At 44.7% G+C, this 19,441-nt stretch overlaps 1 protein-coding gene across 1 annotated transcript in view; it reads left to right on the top strand.

The window, feature by feature from the left end:
* ALK (ALK receptor tyrosine kinase) overlaps positions 1-19,441 on the top strand; it is a 710,702-nt gene that overhangs the window by 208,385 nt on the left and 482,876 nt on the right. Inside the window, exon 2 of the mRNA XM_084791237.1 lies at positions 7,194-7,310. Within this exon, the coding sequence (XP_084647363.1) occupies positions 7,194-7,310 (117 nt within the window). The remainder of the gene's footprint in view (positions 1-7,193; positions 7,311-19,441) is intronic.

Genomic DNA, 19,441 nt, shown 5'->3' with positions numbered 1-19,441 from the left:
CTGGGCTTGGCAGTGACCTTGACTTGGAGAAACAGTACAGTCTTGTTTTCTTTTTTTTTTTCCAACTGTATTTTAGGGAAAGTGGCAGGAAAGATGTAGCGGCAAACTCACAGAGATTTGGCTGTAGATAGAAACGGTTGTGTTAGTGGCTGAGGAGTGTAGAGATGCTTTGTGCTTGCTGTGGTTGACATCAGCTTGGTACTTTGTGAAGGGGATAAACCACTGATGCTGGAGCCAGGGAGCTCCATGGCAACAACAGATTTCTTGAGGAAAAGATATGTTGAGGAGAAGAGTATAAGTAGTGGATCCTTCAAGTAGGAGTGATGGCAGCACACTCACATTCTAGCTCCTGGTCATGAGTGCATATATTTCAGTGTCCTCAGTGAGTGAGGAACCAAGGCTGTTGGCTGAAGAGACGAGGATTTGAAATGCTAAGGTTGGAAATAGCCATGGTAGCCATGACTTGAATCGGTCAGGGAAGAGAGTGGGATTCCTGGGCAAGCCTGGACACATTCCTGGTGGAAAATTTAAAGTAAGATTTACCAGCTTCGTTGTGTATTCCTCCTTCTGCCCTTCTCTGCACCACATCCAGCTGCTTCCAAGCTACTATGAAAGAGCAAGAGGCAAAGCCATTAAGATGGACCCAGAATCTAAGCTGAGGACAGCATGGGCCGGGTAGTGCACAGGAAAAGAGAGTGGTGTCAAGAGCTTGGGGTCTTTACTCTGTCTTGGTTCCCTGCAAAGCCTAAGGGGGGTTCATGAAATCATTAGAGGGGGGAATGTACAGTGTTCAATCAATAATCCCCCAGTTGAGGTGTGTTTCTTCCCATTTGTGTCCTTAGGCCATCATTGATGCTCACTTGGACACCTGCAAGCTCATCACCTGCCCACCCTCCCTTCCCTTTTCTTTTGACTTTTCTTTCCCTGGAGTCCAGGACTCATCTTGTTTTGGCCAGTAGCTTAATTCGCACCTTCCCAACTATAAACCTTTGCTAAGTGTGTGGCTGCAGGGGCTCTGTCCACTCTGAAGGGTCATGTGTCCAGAGTGGAGGCCAAAAGACACCCGAAGAAGCAGCCTGCCTCCATCTTAGGCCTGAAGGCCATCTTACAGATTCATTCTTGTTTATGATGAAATCGCTGCTTCACTAGGACTGGGCTATGCCCCACCTGTAACTTTAGCTATAAATGGTTCTTTGCTACATGTTCTAGGAGAACGGCAGCCACGTCTTTGTTTCAAAAAGCTATTGTAGCCATCTTGCAACCTTACTTTTGTTTCAAAAGATTATGACCACCTTGTTACACTGCTCTTGTAACCCTGAGCATTTGTCTGACAAAGCTGCCATTTGGAAACCCCCCTACCCCTAAGCTATAAAAACCCTCATCTTGCCCATGTCCAATGCTGACCTCGTGAACCCAGCCTTATGAGGAGGCAGCCCATATACACGGCGTTTAAAAACCTTTCTTTAATTGCATGCATTAATTAATTGCTCGCTTTAATTAATTTGACCATGATGATTTGGGTTGGTGGTCTTTCTCCTCCAGTTTTTGGGATTAACATTCCCTTCTCTTAATTAAATGTCTTGCTTCTCATTGCATGATTTTTCTTTATGCCAAAAAGCTCCTTTCCCACCAGGAGTGGAGACGGGAATGGGCAGGAACTCTGAAGGGGGCATGCAGCCCCTTTACCCTGCACTGTTCAGTGAGGGCACTTTAAACCTGAGTGTTCTAAAGTGATGCATATACTCTATGAGCTATGATTAGCATTTGCTCCTGACCCAATGCCTTTGGCAAGCAAGCTCATTTGTGTAGTCTGTGTTCTCCTGGGTATTCACCTTTTCAGGCATGGGAGTTGGGGTGGGGCTGCCTTTTTGCCTGTTCTCTCATTAGCTGGTCCACCAGCTTCATCTGGCTAATCACCGTGCTCACCTCCACCAGGGACCGTCTATGGCAATGGTTCTCAATCTTCCTAATGCTGTGACCCTTTCATATAGTTCCTCATGTTGTGGTGAACCCCTAACCATAAATTTATATTTGTTGTTACTTCAAACTGTACTTTTGCTACTGCTGTGAATCGTAGTATAAATATCTGTTTTCTGATGGCCTTAGCTGACCCCTGTGAAAGGGTTCTTTCACCTTCGCCAATGGGGCTGGGACCCCCAGGTTTAGAGCCATTTTCTAGGGGCTCCTGTGAGCCTATGGTTCTAGGAGCTTCTGTAAGGGCAGTATAAAACTTCCTGCTTTCTTTCCAGCCGACTCTGAGGATGCCCAACTGTTTGTTAACATTCTCGGTGGACTATAGCAATGAGTAAAACTCTATCTGTTGAGACAACCTACCCTGATCTCCACGTCTTCTTGTTGGGTCATGACTCAGCCCTCAGCCATCTTCCTTTTGAGTGCTTTCAGAGACTTTTAAAAACCTGAATATATCACCTGGACCTCTTCCAGGTGAAAAGTCATCTGCCATTCTCTGCCCACTCATAGAGTCATAACTGCTTCCTGAAGTCTACCCTGTCCCCTTCTCATCCAGGAAAAAGTAAATAGCATTCCCAAACAGAAAGGTTATGAAAAATGACATCACTTGGAAACATCACTGAGGCTTCGTCTTGGGTGCTACTTCAAGACTGATCAAAGTGTGAGCTAAATTGGTGACTCAGTTTCAGAGTTGACAGTTTTCACTCACATTCATTCACTGCAGAGGCCTATCTGTCATCTGCCTGGGCTTCTCACACAGTGGCCATGCTTGGCAGTAACCTCTGACCTTGAGCGTTATTTATGGAGCCCTAGCAGGCATTGTAAAGAACCAGTGTTGTACTTGGCAACAGTCTGTGACAGACCCACCCCCTGTGAAGTGCTGACCTAAGTTTGGGCATCAGCATCAGGCTGACCTGGTCAGTTGACTCTTCAGTGTCCTCCTGCTTACTGTCTTCGGTTAAAAGTGTCTTATCTTCTTAAGCCTCAGTTTCCTTACCTTCAAACTAAGGAGACCAATGGCAGGTTATTATAAGGAAGAACTGAAATCATATATTTAAAATATTTAGTGTAATATTAGGTCCGCATCTGCTTAATTCATAGTATTACCTTTAATTCTATTTTTTTTATTTGTATGTGTGCATGTGTGTGTGCTCCTCTGCATGTATATGGGTATATGTGTAGATGCACATAGAGGCCAGTGGACAACCTCAGTATCTCTCAGTAGCTGTCCTGTTTTTAAAAACAGGATCCTTTACTATTCTGCACCTTGCTGAGTAGGGGAGGCCCTTGGAACCATCTATCTCTGCCTCTCCAGTGTCAGGATTAAAAGTCAATGGCTGTTTGATTTTAGCCATTCTGATGGGTGTAAGATGGAATCTCAGAGTTGTTTTGATTTGCATTTCTCTGATGACTAGAGATGTTGAGCATTTCTTTAAGTATGTCTCAGCCATTTGCTATTCCTCTGTTGAGAATTCTCTGTTTAGTTCTGAGCCCCATTTCTCAATTGGTTTATTTGGTTTGGTGGCATTTAATTTCTTGAGTTCTTTATAAAGTTTGGATATTAGACCTTTGTCAGATGCAGGGTTGGTGAAGATTATTTCCCAGTCTGTAGGCTGTTGCTTTGTTCTTTTGACAGTGTCTCCTGCCTTACAGAAGCTTCTCAGCCTCATGAGGTCCCATTTATTAATTGTTGACCTTAAGGCCTGGGCTGTTGGTGTTCTGTTCAGGAAGTTGTCTCCTGTGCCAATGTGTTCCAGGCTCTTCCCCACTTTTTCTTCTAACTGATTTAGTGTCTCTGATTTTATATTGAGGTCTTTAATCCATTTGGACTTAAGTGTTGTGCATGGTGACAAGTATGGGTCCAATTGCATTTTTCTACATGTGACATCCAGTTAGACCAGCACCATTTGTTGAAGATGCTATCGTTTTTCCATTGAATAGATTTGGCTTCTTTGTCAAAAATCAGGTGACTATATGTGTGTGGATTCATATCTGGGTCTTCAATTCGATTCCATTGATCAACCAGCCTATTGCTCTGCCAGTACCATGCTGAGATTACATCTTACACCCATCAGAGTGGCTAAAATCAAACATTCAAGTGACAACACATGCTGGCAAGGATGTGGAGAGAGAGGAACACTCCTTCATTGCTGGTGGGAATGCAAACTAGTACAGCCACTTTGGAAATCTATCTGGTGCTATCTCAGAAAACTGGGAATAAGGCTTCCTCAAGACCCAGCTATTCCACTCCTAGGAATATACCCAGAAGATGCTCCAGCACACAACAAGAAAATTTGCTCAACCATGTTCATAGCAGCCTTATTCATAATTGCCAGAACATGGAAACAGCCTAAGTGCCCCTCAGGAGAAGAATGGATAAAGAAACTGTGGTACATTTACACTATGGAATACTACTCAGCTATTAAAAACAAGGAATTCCCAAAATTTGTAGACAAATGGATTGAACTAGAAATGATCATAATGAGTGAGCAAACCCAGAAGCAGAAAGACTCAAATGGTATATACTCACTTATATCTGGACACTAGCCCAAGGGACAGGTCCCATGAAAGTCTGCACCTACCAGGAAACTGGGATAGAGGTGAGGACATCCTATTGAGACTCTAGGTAAGAAAAATATAGGGGATAGGGAAGTAGGTGGATCCAGAGGGTCCTATAAACCTACAAGAAGAACATTATGATGGGTGGATCTGAGCCCAGGGGTTCTGCTTGATCTAAGGCACCAACCAAGGACAATATGTGCAGTCATTATCAAACCCCTACCCAGATCTAGCCAAGGGACAGAACATTCTCCACAGTTAAGTGGAGACTGGGGACTGACTTTCACAGGATCTCTGGTGCCCCATATTTGGCCATGTCCCTTTGTTGGGGAGGCCCAATGGCACTCGGAGGAAGGATAGCAGACTACCAAGAAGAGACTTGATACCCTAGCACCATATTCAGGTGGAGGAGGTCCCCCACAGCCACAGTCATAGGGAAGGGGGGTTGGGGTGAAAGTGGGAGGGAGGGAGGAATGGGAGGATGCATGGAATGGGGTAGAAAATGAGATGTAATATGAATTATTTTATTTTTCAATAAAAATGTGTTATTAAAAAAATAAAATAAAATGTAAAAAAAAAAAGCCAATGGCTGGATGTGGTAGCTTATGCCTTAAATCATAGCATGCAGGAGGCAAAGGCAGGTAGATTTCTATGAGGCCAACGTGGTCTACATGGCAAGTTCCAGTCCAGCCTGTGCTGCATAGCAGAAACCCTATTTCAAAACAAAACAAAACAAAACAAAACAAAACAAAACAAAAGCCAAACAAAAAAAACCAAGACAGATATGTCCCAGCATCTTTCTTTTGTTTTTATGTGGGCTCTGGAGATTGAACTTGGGCCCTTGTGTTTACATAGCAAGAACTGTTTTGAACGAGCTGCCTTCACCGCCTGATTTATATGTTTTGTTTTGGAGACAGTCTTGCTATGTCACCTATGCTGGCCCCTTTGCCTCAGCATCACAAGTGCTGGTATTACATACTGTGCCATCACATATACAGTCATATTATTGATTGTTAAAATGCCTAACCCTACCCAAGAAACGTCATGTAGCCTTGAGTTCCCTTGTCTGGGTCTTACTGTCTCTCCACAGCAGCACAGATGAGGTAGATGCTCCCCAGAGCTTACCTGCATAGCTTCTGTGCCCTTACCACTCACATCCTCTGAGCCATTTTGTGGAAATGCCACGGGAAGATGCAGTTCCAAATTCACTTCTAATTTCTACAGACCAGAGATGAGAGGAAAGTAAAGATCTCTTTCCTGGGCACTGAAGAGTCAGTGTTTCTCCTTCAGATCTGAGGGAGAAGGGCAGGGGTCATTTCTTTCCAGTGAGAACTGGAGGAGAATGTGGCCCTGTTGTCAGCTTGACCCAAGTGCCTATAAAAAGAGTACAGGGACGTAGCAACAGACTGCTACAGGCATCCGGGCCAGAGATTTTCAAAATGCATGACATGGGGTCCATTCTGAAAGGCAAGGAGAGAAGGGACAGTACATTCAAACCCCCACACGTGGTCAGCACTCTACTGATTGATCAGTCTTCATTACAGCTGGCTGGAGTGGTCAGCTAGCTCAGGACAGAGCCTGGTATGGGCTCTGATTTGGAGTCCATCCCTTTCAGTCTCAGCGGCTGAACCTACAAACCAGTGAGGATGAGTCCTAGCTCAGAAAGTCACCGTGTTGGGACTGCAATGTAACAAGCAGGACTAAAGGATGGAACAGGGGTTTGCACCATGGAAACTGCAGAAGAAACTAGAGCTCCCTTCTACATCGCCCCACCTCCACCCCCACCCCTACCCCCCCCCACGTCCCCCAGCCTCACCACACAGCAGATAGCTGCTAAACAGCTAAGTCCCAAGCCCCCCCTTCTTCAACAGAAAAAAAAAGCTTTGCCCACCATAAAACATTAGCAAATAATGATGGATTTCGGAGTTTTCAAGGAAGAACGGTGTATGAGCATGTGGAGTGTGCTCATTTGCTTTGTAGATAGATTGTAATGACTTTTCACCACAAAACCCACTTGAGGTTCTGTTAAATAAAGAACTAATGCCACTTTGCTCTTTTCTCTCAGCCCTTTTTTCCGCTCATGCAAATCAGAAACATTTGTCCTCCGTGGCTCCATAGCCTTTTGGATATGGGGAACCCATAATGTAGCATTTTTTTTTCTCCTCCCTGAAAATAACATAATTGTCAAGTACTCGTAACTTCTGAGTGCAATTTCAACCCTCTCATTGATAAGGCAATAACCCAAGCAAACAACATCGAATGAAGTTACAAGCCTGAGTGTGGGGATGGAGGAACTATTTGAATGAGATGAATCGATGTTCTCGATAAAGTTGCACAAATTCTTACCACTAGAATAGACTTTGGATAGAGCTATTAGACTGAGCCATTAAGCTGCCTGGCTTCGAGTTCATCTTCCAGAAAGCCTCAGCACAGACTTGCTCACAGTATTCTAACTTCTCAGAGATGGATCCTCTTGATAGTAAATGCACATCACAGTCCTGAGGTCAACTCTGACTATTTGTGCCTCCATCCTCTTTTGCTCAACTTTCTACTGAGCACCCTGAAAGCCTATTGTAAGCGTTCTTTTGGACTGATACAGTGACGGCTTGAAGGCCCATCCTAAGCACAAGGGTCAGTGTTCTCTCCTTTGTTTTTGTGTCCAGGTCACAGTTCCTTGGAGTCACCCTCGGGAATGCCTTCTCCTCCTGATAACTTTGTATGGAATCTGACCTGGACAATGAAAGACTCGTTTCCTTTCCTGTCCCACCGCAGTCGATATGGTGAGTGTATTTTTGACAATTATCTGTGACACACCATCACTGTCTTTTAATTAAGGAAGCTCTGAGTTTCCACCTGCAATCACTAGTGGTCCAGGAATCCTTCAGACCCCTATAGCAAAACACATGTTACTGTACCCCTGACCCCCAAGAGTGCTCAAGTACACTACTAAACCATTCCAGCTAACATGTTTTTGTTATAGTAGGAATCCTAGAGGGAGCCAAGGGCTGGCTGACACATTCCATCCTCCACCCTTTCTGGTACATGGGATCCTGGTATCCCTTCACTATTCATTAGATGCCATGTTTATTTGTGTTTGATGGTAGCTATCTGGACTTAATGTTCTCACCTTACCATTTCTATAGACCACAATCTCCAGGAGGGGATTGTTATTAGAAAGGGCACAGGTCTTACAGGGCCCCCTCAGTGACTCCATTATATTTGGCTAACCTCTGTTCTCCAACAGGTTATTGGACATCATCTCTGTCCATTAGATCATGAAACAGCCTCAGAGGTTAAAAGAGCTTGGTCCAGTTCCAGTTTGTACCCATGCAGAAGCTAAGCTGTGACAGTATCTCATAGAGTGGGCCCACTAGCCACAAAGCTGGTAATCTTTGCTTATAGTCCTATTCCCCGCCCTCAAGAGCCCTCCAACCCCACTTGTGAGCTACTGTCCTGTGGAACCCTCAGGAAATTATATTGACAAAGTATAAAACTTTATTCTCGGTGCCCAAGCTGAAAGCTCACAGTTAGCAGGGGCTCTGCAGTTGGAGCCTCAGGGTAGGAGGAGAGCTGGGATTTTTCAGGGAGCACCTTCATGTCTTCAGCTCTTTGCGGGGTGAGTCCCTTGAGGACCGGTACTATGCTGTGTTTTCTTCTCATTTCATCCTTCCCTGGAAGACGCTGCTAAAGGCTTATGTATGATGAATGAATGCAGAAGGCTTCCCGATATAGAATTCTCTCATCAGACCTAATTCAATTAAGTATTTATGAACCCAGGGCAGCGCTGAGTTCTAGATGCCCTTCTGGGCATATTTACCTATTCCTGCTTCTCAGTCTCTGCCCTTGGGCCTAACCTATTTAAAGTACACCTAACAGAGATGTTCCACTCTCTGTAGAAAAGCTCCAGCGAGAAGCCTGCCACCCCTCATTTATTACACAGTTAGTCCTGGTTTGTATTAATGGCACCTTTCATTTCAAATTGAAAGAAGGAAATGCATAAAAACCCCTCCAGCACTTTAGGATTCTACTCTAAGCTGAGATGCTGCTTGCCACTCCTAAGTATCCCCAGAGGGAGGGAAAGCCCAGTAGTTCTTGGGAGAGTCCAGATAAGAATTACACCTTGGTTTTACTTAAACCAGCCAATGAATACTGTCTTATGATAAGACCAAGTATCTATAAATAATTGAAAGCTTGTTTTTTCTGTGTGTGGGGTTGATGATTTGTAACTAGATGTGCAGTATAGCTGGTCTTCGGACAACACTTGGATTCTCTCAAAGTCATTCACTATCTTTATAAGATAACTTTTATAAAGTGTAGAATGCCCAAAAGTCTATCTCCTGCACATCACAGATAGCAGACTTTGGTTCCTTATGAAAGCCACTGAGGGAGGTTTCAGATCAAAGGGAGGAAGCCATTGGAGTTTAAGAAAACCCAACTTATTCACCACTTGCCCTAGGTAAATCTGTTTCCTCTCTCTGAGCCCTGCCTTCCTTATCAGTAAACTGGAAGGCTGGGACAACTGGGGTGAAAAATAGTTCAAGATGTTTCCTAAGCTCCCTCTGAAAGTGTCCTCATGGCCCAGAACTTCATGATTCCCCTTCTTTGCTTATCAGACTCAAGCCATTGGTCACTTAGTGCCCAAATGCTGGACCACAGTGTCACAGTCAGCACCATAGTAAGTGCTGGTTCGTGCCAGAAGGATTAGAGGCTCCTCAATGGGTGAAATACAGCAGTGCTTTCAAAGCCTTTCTATCTTTCTGCCATATTTAATTGTGGAGCCCTCGTGGAGACTGTACAATCACCATCAGCACTTCCACGTCCACATCTGTGTGGTTAGCCCTGAGCCAGATGCTGGAGCTGATACAAACTCCAAGATCAGTAACACTGGGCCCTGGCTCCTCAGAGTTCACAGGTCAGATAAATAGTTCTGTAGGCAGCTAAGCCCCTTACCAAAGAGTGACATTGAGGACTCACCCTGAGACCTGTCATAGAGAAAGCTGATGGCAGAATTAGGACCAGACTCCTACCTCCTAAGGGTGTTTTGTGGGGCTCAGTCTACATGTCTATGAATCAAAAAGGCCAGTGGGCTCATAGGTGATAAATCCATTCCTTTCACCTGCCAGGGAAGACATTTTAAGAAATGTTAACAACTTCATTAATTTTAAGTCCTCAAACATGGGCAGGGAAATTTGACTGGAAAATTGCCGCCTGAAGGGGTAGTTCGTCAGATTGGGAGACATCATGGAGTCTTGGCCAGCCTAGAGTGGAACTTCATGTTTAGTTGACTGGCTTAAGGTACATCCCAGTGGGATGGGTGGGGACAGCAAGAGCAACATCAACAACCCCACCGCAGTGACATGATTGACAGCCACAGACCAATCCTCTCTCAGGCAAGCTCTCCACTCTAGATGGCAAATGTCTTTCCTCTTGCTAGTGCTTTATGGGAAGAGACGAGGTAGAAAGAGGCTAATAAGATTTACTCACCCCAAGCCTGTAATTATCTGCTTGAGGAAAAAGTTTGACCTACCTTGTTGAAGGCACCCAATATTTCTTCTACTTTGTGTCAGGGCCTTTTATGTTGTATAAAATATCTTCTCTTCGGTGGCATTCGGCATCAGATTCCAGCTCTCCCTGGCCTCTGTCTTGAACGATGATAGCCGGCTAATTTCATCACGGGGAGCTGAGAGCTGCACATCCCTTCCCCAGGGCCCTGTAATGGGAGCATAGGAAGAAAGGGTCCCCCATGTTTTCTTTTACCATCAGCTGTTATGTCTGTGGACTTAGCTATATGCTTGGCTGAAGGGTTAGGCTCTGAGTAGGCACCCAGATACAACTGTTCTCCGTTGTGTCCTGCTGGATGCTCCAAGAACACAGCTGCCGGGGTTGCCAAAGGGAGTCCCGTCACCTTGGGCTCTAGAGTCACAGGGACAGACGGTATTCTTCCTAACTTTAACCCCCTTGTTTGCCTACTTTGGAGCTGAGGAATCGGATTGGTGTTTTATTTTATTTTATTATCATTTTGTGTGCACATGTGTGTTTGTGTATGTGCACGTGTGTGTGTGTGTGTGTGTGTGTCAGAGGACAAACTGGAGTGTCATACTTACGAACACTGTTCACCTCTTCTGAGACAGGGTCTCTCATAGGTCTGGAGCTCACCAGTTAGACTAGGCTGGTTGGCCAGGAGGTTCTGTTAACCCTCCTGTTGCCACATTCCCGGCACTGGCATTGGGTACATGAGCTGTATCATGCTGGCATTTTCTCAGATCTCCATACTTGCAAGGCAAGAATCCTGTAGACAGAACTGTCCCTCCAGGCCCTTTATAAACATTTTAAGCAGAATGACCAAAGATTCTTTCCCAGATGCTCAGATGACCAAGACGAAGTTTGTTTGTTTGTTTGTTTGTTTTTAATATAGTACTTTATAAGATCTGCTCTCAAGGTCTTTTCTTATTTAAGTGACATAGAATTATTTAATGGTCCATGTTTAACAAAAATGTCAATGGAAAATGAAAGGAGCTTATTTGTTAGGCTCCTAAGCTACAGAGTGGATGAATTCAGCAAAATTCAGATTCTCTCATCCCTTGCCGAGCAGTGTTCTGTCACATCACAAACTTATTTCAAAGATGAACCGCAGAGAACATTCACTCTTCCTGAATGACCTAATGTCGGAGCTGAATGATCGGGCTGATTTCCAAAACCTTGGCTATTTGTAGAGCAAACATTTGATGTCTCTGAATTGAGACCACCCGGGTAGAGTAGGCAATTCACCCCCCTAGAATGTGGGTAGGGCCATTTGGCACTGTCAATAATCTTACATACTTCTGCACTTTTCCATTTCAGTATGTTCTCCCCATTATGGGTTGTATGGTGTTACCCCAAAAGATATGTTCAAGGCCTGAGATTCCCAGTACCTGTGAATGAGACTTTGAATATAGTATCTTCGCAGCTGTGATCAAGTTAAAAGGCTGACACAAGGGATTTCCTGGGCCCAGATCCCATATGATTGCTGGGCTTATAAGAATAGAAACCACAGGCACAGACATGTGCTGGGCAAGCACTGTGACTAAGAATTCAGAGACTGGGTTCACACTTTGCATGCCATGGAGCACCAAGGATGATGGCTGTAATAGGGGCTAAAAGGTACAGATCGGGGTCCCCTCCAAAGCTTAGAGGAAACATAGCCCTAACAAATCTTAAACACCTTACCCCAGAACCATAGGAGAATAACATTTTCTCATTTTAAGGAGTCCAGTTTGTTGGGATTTGTTATGGCATCCCTAAAAATTAAATATAAACTGCCATCTGCCCACCTCTCCCACAGATCCACACCTTTGACTCTCACAAAGTGAAATATTCCTCCCGACATCTGAGCACACAGAAGACATTGTTGGACTCTCAATACAAGTCCTACTGAAACTTTATCTTCTTTCAGGACCACAGGGACCTGTCTAATTTAGGGGCTGGTGCTTTTGGAGAGAAAAATTAGACTTTTTAAATTACTTTCCCTGCTGCTACCAATACCTTCTGACCTGTTAATGTATTAATCTCTCTGATTGAAAAGACTAAGTAAATGAAATTAATCTCTCAAAAAAAATTAACCTAATACAGAAATAAAAAATGGAAAACAAAAGGGTCCCCCAGCTTCCGTGTGGGGGAATTACTTTGGAGCTCTAGCAGGAAGTCAGTTTGATCACATTTCTAGAATTACATATTTAACATGACTGTCCACAGCTAGCCATTCCAGCCTCCAGGAGCCTGGCGTCACTGAAAGGCAGCTCCCGGCCTGCCTCATGGACCACTGTCACGGCTGAAAGCTTCCTTCGTGACTCCTCTGACCTGTCTAGGAGATCCTCCTGCGCTCCTCTCCCAGTCCTGTTCCACTGAGTTGAAAAATCAAGTTATTTCCTAGCTCATGCATCTGTATTCTTATCTGCAAGCAAAGGGCCTCTGGATGCAGTCACCAAAAACCCTGAGCCCCAGAGGGAACAATAATGCCAGCAGTCATACAAGATCCAAGAACATGGACCATCTGTCACCTCGAGGCCATGACCTGCTGGGAGCCAATGGAATCAATCCACAAAAATTCAATAGAAAGCAGCTGGCATAGAAGAAGTATGTTTAAAATGCTCCTCTTAGTCATATGCCTTTAAAATGAAGATGCATAAAGGCAGTGAATAAATATGAATGAACATTTTATGTTAGAGGCGCGATGAGCAAAGGAGAAGCAGAGATGGAAAAAAATGTCTGAAAAAAAGAGAAGAGAGTGATTGACCAACTGGCATGAATCTGAGAAAAGCAGGTCCTGAGAAACCCACTGAAAATAATTGTCACAGATAGAAAAAAAGAAAGATGCGGAAAGGTGTAGGGGGGTGTGTGTGGAGATGAATCACCACGGTTAACTGCTCTCTTATTGTCTCTTGTCCTGCCGGCATGGCTTTAGCTGTCACTCCTGGACATGTAGCCCTCTCATACTTGTTTCAATATTGACCTTTCTCTTGAGGATTATTGTTGCATCTTTACGTGGCCTAGATCACCCCCCTACTTAGTGTGTGTTCAGTAATACAGGCAACGATTACAGGCATTCATTATTGAGCACCCACTGTGAGCTGGGTCGTGTTCTAAGTGTCACTGATAAGGTCAAAAGGGAATCTTTATCTTCCTTCAAGGGGTTCTGGGGGGAGATGTCACCCTAACTGTTCTATGATAATCCAGCTGTGGAGGTATGTTCAAAGCACCCTGGGATATAATGGCAGAAGACCCAGTTCTGTAGAGGACACAGAGAAGTAGGCATTGAAGAGATGAGGACAACTAAGCTCTAAGCCTTGGACTATAGGTGTGATGAACAGACCAGTGATGAGGGCATTCTGGGTAAGAGGAACACAGCTGTAAAGTCAATATGAAGGCCGGGTTCAGCTTTGTGATGCAGAGTTAGATGAACTGGGAGGGGAAAGCAGGGGCCAGGCCAGGGAAATAGTTGCTTCTGAATGTGCTCAGGGCTTTGACCTGAGCCTCCCGGTGAAAGCACAGCTGCAGAGGGTATCGTGGTTTGAATAAGGCTGGCTGTGTAGACTCATATATTTGAATGCTTGGTCACCAGGGATATGCACTATTTGAAATGATTAGAAGGATTAGGAGGTGTGGCTTTTTCACTGACGGTAAGATTTGAAATTTCAAGAGCCCATGCCAAGCCCAGTGTATCTCTGCCTATGGATCATGAGGTAGCTCTCAGCTACTGCTCCGGCACTTGCCTGCCTACTGCCATGCTCCTGCCGTGATGATAACGGACTAAACCTCTGAAACTACAAGCAAGCCCCTATTAAATGCTTTCTTTTATAAGAGCTGCCTTTGTCATGATGTATCTTCACAGAAATAAAACAGTGACTAAGTCATCAGGGAGATGCTGGTCACAGGGTGAGCATGACAAGGAGATCTGATCTGGAGAGTCCACCTGAACTACTGAATTGATGTAGATGCCATTAACTAAAAAAGACAAGAAGAGAACCATTATTCAATAAGAGGGGGTGACCAAGGTATCAAGAGAGAGGGAGAAGGTGGTGCGATCCATGCTGGACAAGTTACATTTGAAATAACCTCAGGATATCCAGGAGGAAATGGCAGTTGGAGAGTTAGGCAGTCTTATTTTCCCCTCTTTTCAAGCTATAAGAATTACATTCAGCAGCCGTGAGTGAGGTATGGAGTTTTGTTTTGACAGCTTTGGGACACCTGAGCTATTGTGTGCAGAACATTTCTAACCAACCTAGAAAGGTAAGTGCCCAAAGCATATGCAGAAAAATGGCTGATGGACATGAGAGACAGCCCTCTTAAAATGAAATATTTCATCAGTGGTGACCTCAGATGCAAAACCACACATCAGGAGAGTCCTCTCCTGTGTAGGCCTTTAGCCAGACCATTTAGAAAGATGACTAGAATAATTTCATCTGTGAGAAATTCATAGGAGTTGTGAGCCATCAGGGCCCGCAGCTGTCTGGTTAAATGGCTTCATCTTTTAGATGAAGAAGGAAAGGCCTAGAGGTGCCTGTATTATCTGCAGGACAGTGGCAAAGTGGAGATTGAAACCTAGGCTGCCTCTTGGCAAAGCCTGCACCTTACCTCTCTACAGTAGAGCATGGCTGTGGCTCTTCCTGCATTCACGTGGAATTCCTCAGGCATCAGCCCCAACTACTGCTTTACCCATCTCATTATCTAGACACTGTGGGTCTCTCTGTCAGCCCAGAAAAGTTGTGTTGTCCCGAGACCTGCTTCACTATACAACAAAACCTCCTTGTAGAGATGAGCATCTTGCCAGGCTTAATGTAGGTGCCTCGTAGCCACCTATGGAACATAAACTCTGGGTTCCAAGGGTCACTGCACTGGCAATTAAACTTGCAAGTCATGGGCTTTTATACCTCCATGTTGCCTATTTTAACCTCTTCTTAACCACCCAATGGTCCCCCAGCATCTGTCTAAAGGCAATGTACAGAACAGTGAGGCTAAGGAAATCACTCTATCTCAGCTCTTAGGCGTTTTCTTACTTTCAGTCACAGTCCCACTCTTTTTTGCTTCTGTCCTGTTTCCCCCTAGATAAAAAGGTACAGATGATCCACCTAATCCCAAGAAGTCAGCCCTAGACACATGAGCATAGGAGGAAAGTTAAATGGACTCAATAGATTATATATACATGTTGGCACAGATACACTTGTGCATATGCATATACTTATAACAATAGTAAATAAGAGGTCATTAATTTGGGAGGAGTGAGAGGAGATGGGGAAGAGGGAGCAAGGGGGCCATGTAAATGCAGTGCTCAGGTATAAAATGCTCAAAAGTACTAAAAAAATTTTTTTTACCAGTGTCAATGGTCATGATTCCTAGGGACAGCGCCGCTGTGGCAGTTGTAGGGAAAGATTTGAACATGCTCAGAGTACAGTCGCCTCATTAATGCTTTCTGATGCCCATTTAGTGAGAGCAGTCGCCTGCGGTTTGGTGTCACAGAAATATCTGCCAGAAGCTTTGTGTTTAAACCTCATGAATGGCTAGCTTTGCTTCCCATAGCCTGAAAGTATTTTTTTTTAATCGTTAATCAGGATACCATCTGGTGTAGTACGGTTTCAAAATTCACACCATTGTACTGTTAGGCAATGTTAGTTCCTAGTCAAGCTCAAGTCTTGTTCTAGCCTTTATTCTCAGCCAACTTCCCAATAACTCCTTTCCTGAATGTAGAAGTGCTCTGCAGATGTTGCTCAGCTTCCTTGTGTGTCTCCGTGGTGTCTGTACTGAGTGTGCATGCTTTCAGAGCTAGATATGGGCAAGCCCATCTCATCATCAGCTGGGCTGTGAGTATGTGACAGGTAGGGTGGGTGTTCCGGGGCAGCCTGGCATTCAACCAGGAAGCTTTAGGTTTGCCTTTGACACTCAGCAGACCCTGCCTCTCCAGAGACACAGTGGCAAATGGGAGACGCACGTTGCATCTTCTCAGGTCTCCGTTGTCTACCAGCTTCCTCCTGTTGCCATGGATGCCACATGGCTCAGAGCTTTTCTCCAGGGTTCTCATCTCAAGAATCTCAGTTACAAAGATCCATTTAGGGAAGTGTCATACTGACTGGTGGTTTAGGTTGTTAAGGTTTCACTCTGGACTCCTGCTTACTCTGTCTGCGAGTTCCCACTCCACGCCTCTCCGCACTCACAGAGAGCGAGCATGAGAACATGCTTGCTGAACTCTCTTAAGCCTCAGTTTCCCCTTTATAAAATGAGGAGGCTGGGCTCATTAATTTCAGAATACCTGTAATTTTTAATTACTTACAATATATATTTTTTTCTTAGATGAAGGACCGAATCTCATCTTGCTAACTACAGATGGCATAGCTAGAAACAGTGTGATGGCCACAGATGAGAGAAATGAGAATTAAGCTTTCTGTACCCATCTACTACCACTCTGCACGCAAGCTTGTGCCCCTCCCCCCTCCGAGCCTGTGTTTATATAATTGATTGATTAAAGGAGACTTGGCCCTTCTTCTCTGCAGCTTGACTGTGAGCAGAACAGATGTCTGGAATTGGGTGATTGGATCTCAGATGCATTCCAGGGCATAGGAGGCCGGGAAGGAAGTGAATGCTTTCAAATTCCCAGGCCCCATAACAAGTGAAGAGTGGGTGTGAGTGAGGGGCAGAGAGAGGCCAGGTTGGGTATTTAGTGTTGTGAAGTGAGTGGCCAGATGTTGACGACAGCTGGCGGATTAATACCAAAGGTGACTGGTGGGCCAAGTGTTCCTTTAGGAAATTACTCAGGAAGAGGAGGTAGCAGTCCTTAATCATCTAAGCCTGGGGTGGAAGGGAGGGTCCCAGCTTCCTGCTGCCCAGTTGGCAGGAGCCATGTTAGAGAACGGGTTTGGTCACCTTCCCGTGGGGCCCGGTTAGTCTTAGCATGGTAGTTATAGAAGACAACTGAACTTGTCTTTATTTCTCCACTTCATTTCCTGGTCAGGAAACAGAGCTCTGTGCAGACTAAGTGGCATGCATGAAGTTGCAGGGTCTTACATAAGGCCTTGGAGAGGAAGCGTTGATGGATGAGCACTCGTGCATCACTTTTGCATTTCACTTCTGAGTGAAACAAGGTTTGGCCCAGTCTTGCCGTCAGTGCTGTGCATCCACTGCTACCGTTGACCACTGTACCCACCTAAAACTAGCCAGGGCAGCAAGTGCTTGGTTTGATTGAGAGACCCCGTCTCAATCAATGTTGGAGTGCCGGAGGATGATTCCCAACACTAAGGCTGTGCTTCCACATGCACACACAGGCATGTACATTTACACATGTGTGTACTTTATCCGCTGCCAAAATGATGCCCATTGTTATTAATATAAAGTCATCCTGTGTATACATCATGATGCTAGCTATCCACTGTGTGCTTATTGAATGTATGCGTCCTTATGAGCATTCCATGTCATAGTCTTTATTTAATCACCATTCTGTAGATGAAAAGAGTGAAGAACAAAGGGGTTTCTCCTGAAATACTTGACTAACAAGGGGCAAAGATAAATTCCACATGTACAGGCAGAATATATGCGTGGAAGGACTCTGTGCTACCTCCCTAGGCACCTTGGAGCCCCTGACCCACAGGTGTTGATATGAAACGGGAGAGAAGAAAAGGTTCACATTGCAGGCAACATCTTGCTGAGTCCCACAAGTTCATCCCCAAGGAGGTCAAAGTGATATGTCTGCATTACAGAGGTCAAAGACGTGAGAACATCTACCCATGCAGCAAAGAAAGGATGTCCCAGGGTGAGTGGATAACTTAGTGCTTGAGCGTTTGGCATAGAACTGTGTGCCAAAGCCTGAGTTAGGATCCCAGGACCCACAAAAATGTCAGGTGGTTGTGACAACCCACTTGTAATTCTAGCCACGCAAGCTGCCTAGTGAGACAAGCCATATCCATGAGCTCCAGGGTAAGAGACCCTGCCTCGCTGAATAAGGCATAAATCAATTGAGGATGATTTCCAGCATCAATATTGGGCCTTCATATGCACACATACCCATACGCATGCATGTGCATGATTGCACACACACACATGTACGTGTACATGAGCACCCACACAGACCACAAATGGGTGAAAAAGAAGTATATCTTTGTTTATTACCTTATGTGAAGTCATATAATCCATGGGAGATATGACATTTTAATCATCATCCATCATTCATGTGCTCCTCTATGTATAGATAAGGAAACCAAGCCTCAAGTGGTTAAATGAATTGCCCCAAAGCACAAGACTAATTGTTAGTGATTGGAGACATCCCAAGAACACTCTGGTGATCTTTTACCAGAGGAATCCCAGCCTGGTGCATTCTCTCCTCTCATTCTCACTGTAGCTTCTGGCCTATGAACAGACCTTCTCACCAGCAGGGAGCTTCTAGCAACCATCAAAGAGCATTTTATTGGCAGAGGAACAGATCTAGTTTGAGAAAACCCTAAAAGCCTTCCTGGAGATGAATTGAGCTATCCCATCATTGGGAGATATTTGAAACCTGGCCATGGGTGGTTTTTGCCAGCTCATTCCAGAAAACAACAACAACAACGAACACTAGAGGATTGTTGAGAGTTTTTCTAATTGTGTAACTTATTGCTTTGTTTGTTTGTTACCCAAAGCTTTAAGTAATTATAGTAAAAATCACAGGATTTTAGTACCATCTTTGCAACCCACCCACTGTGCATCCTTTGGCAAGCCCCACAGTGCTTCTGGCTTCAGCCTTTTCATCTCAGATGGTCTCCAAAGTCCTCAGTGACTCTTAGGGTCCACACTTGAGAGGTTCTGACAGATCTCTTGAGGAAAGGGGACCTTGGCTTGTACCCCAGGATTGGCAGCTGCTAGGGGAGTTTCCTTGTGCTAGGTGAAGTCCTAAAGGACTGACAGTTTTGAGGATGCTAGTTTCTTCTGCTCTGCTTAATGAATTGTAGCTTCAAATACAGATGCTTCTAAAGGCCAGTGGCAAGAACATCACCACATATGCTTGATACCTCATGTGGTTTCACATTAAATACACAAAGCAGACCTATCAGGAACATACTGGGATGTCTGTACCATCATGTAAATGAACCGAGATAGATGTGCCAACAAATGGAGCCATGAGAAGTGAGAACTGCTTGGTGGTCAGTCACTGACATTCAGCTAGCTCAAGCTTAGTGCTCCCTAGAGATGTGGCATTCAAAACCCTTACCAGGCAGGGAAAATGCCTTTTGTATTGTGTGAAAGACGTTGACTAATAACATATATGGTTCTGGGTAAGTCATTCCCTTGCATGGGTGTAAGGAGTTTTCCAATGGAAGAAAAGGTTTTGACCTCAAATGTCATTTACTCCAAGTGCAAATGGCTCTGGAATTAACATATGTAATATGATATAAGCAAATGCTAAAAAGTTCCACTT

Source organism: Acomys minous (assembly GCF_964271855.1).
Source record: "Acomys minous genome assembly, chromosome: 8".
NCBI classification, from domain to species: domain Eukaryota; kingdom Metazoa; phylum Chordata; class Mammalia; order Rodentia; family Muridae; genus Acomys; species Acomys minous.
The sequence above is the reverse complement of the archived record's forward strand: the minus strand, read 5'-3'. Positions and strand labels throughout refer to the sequence as shown.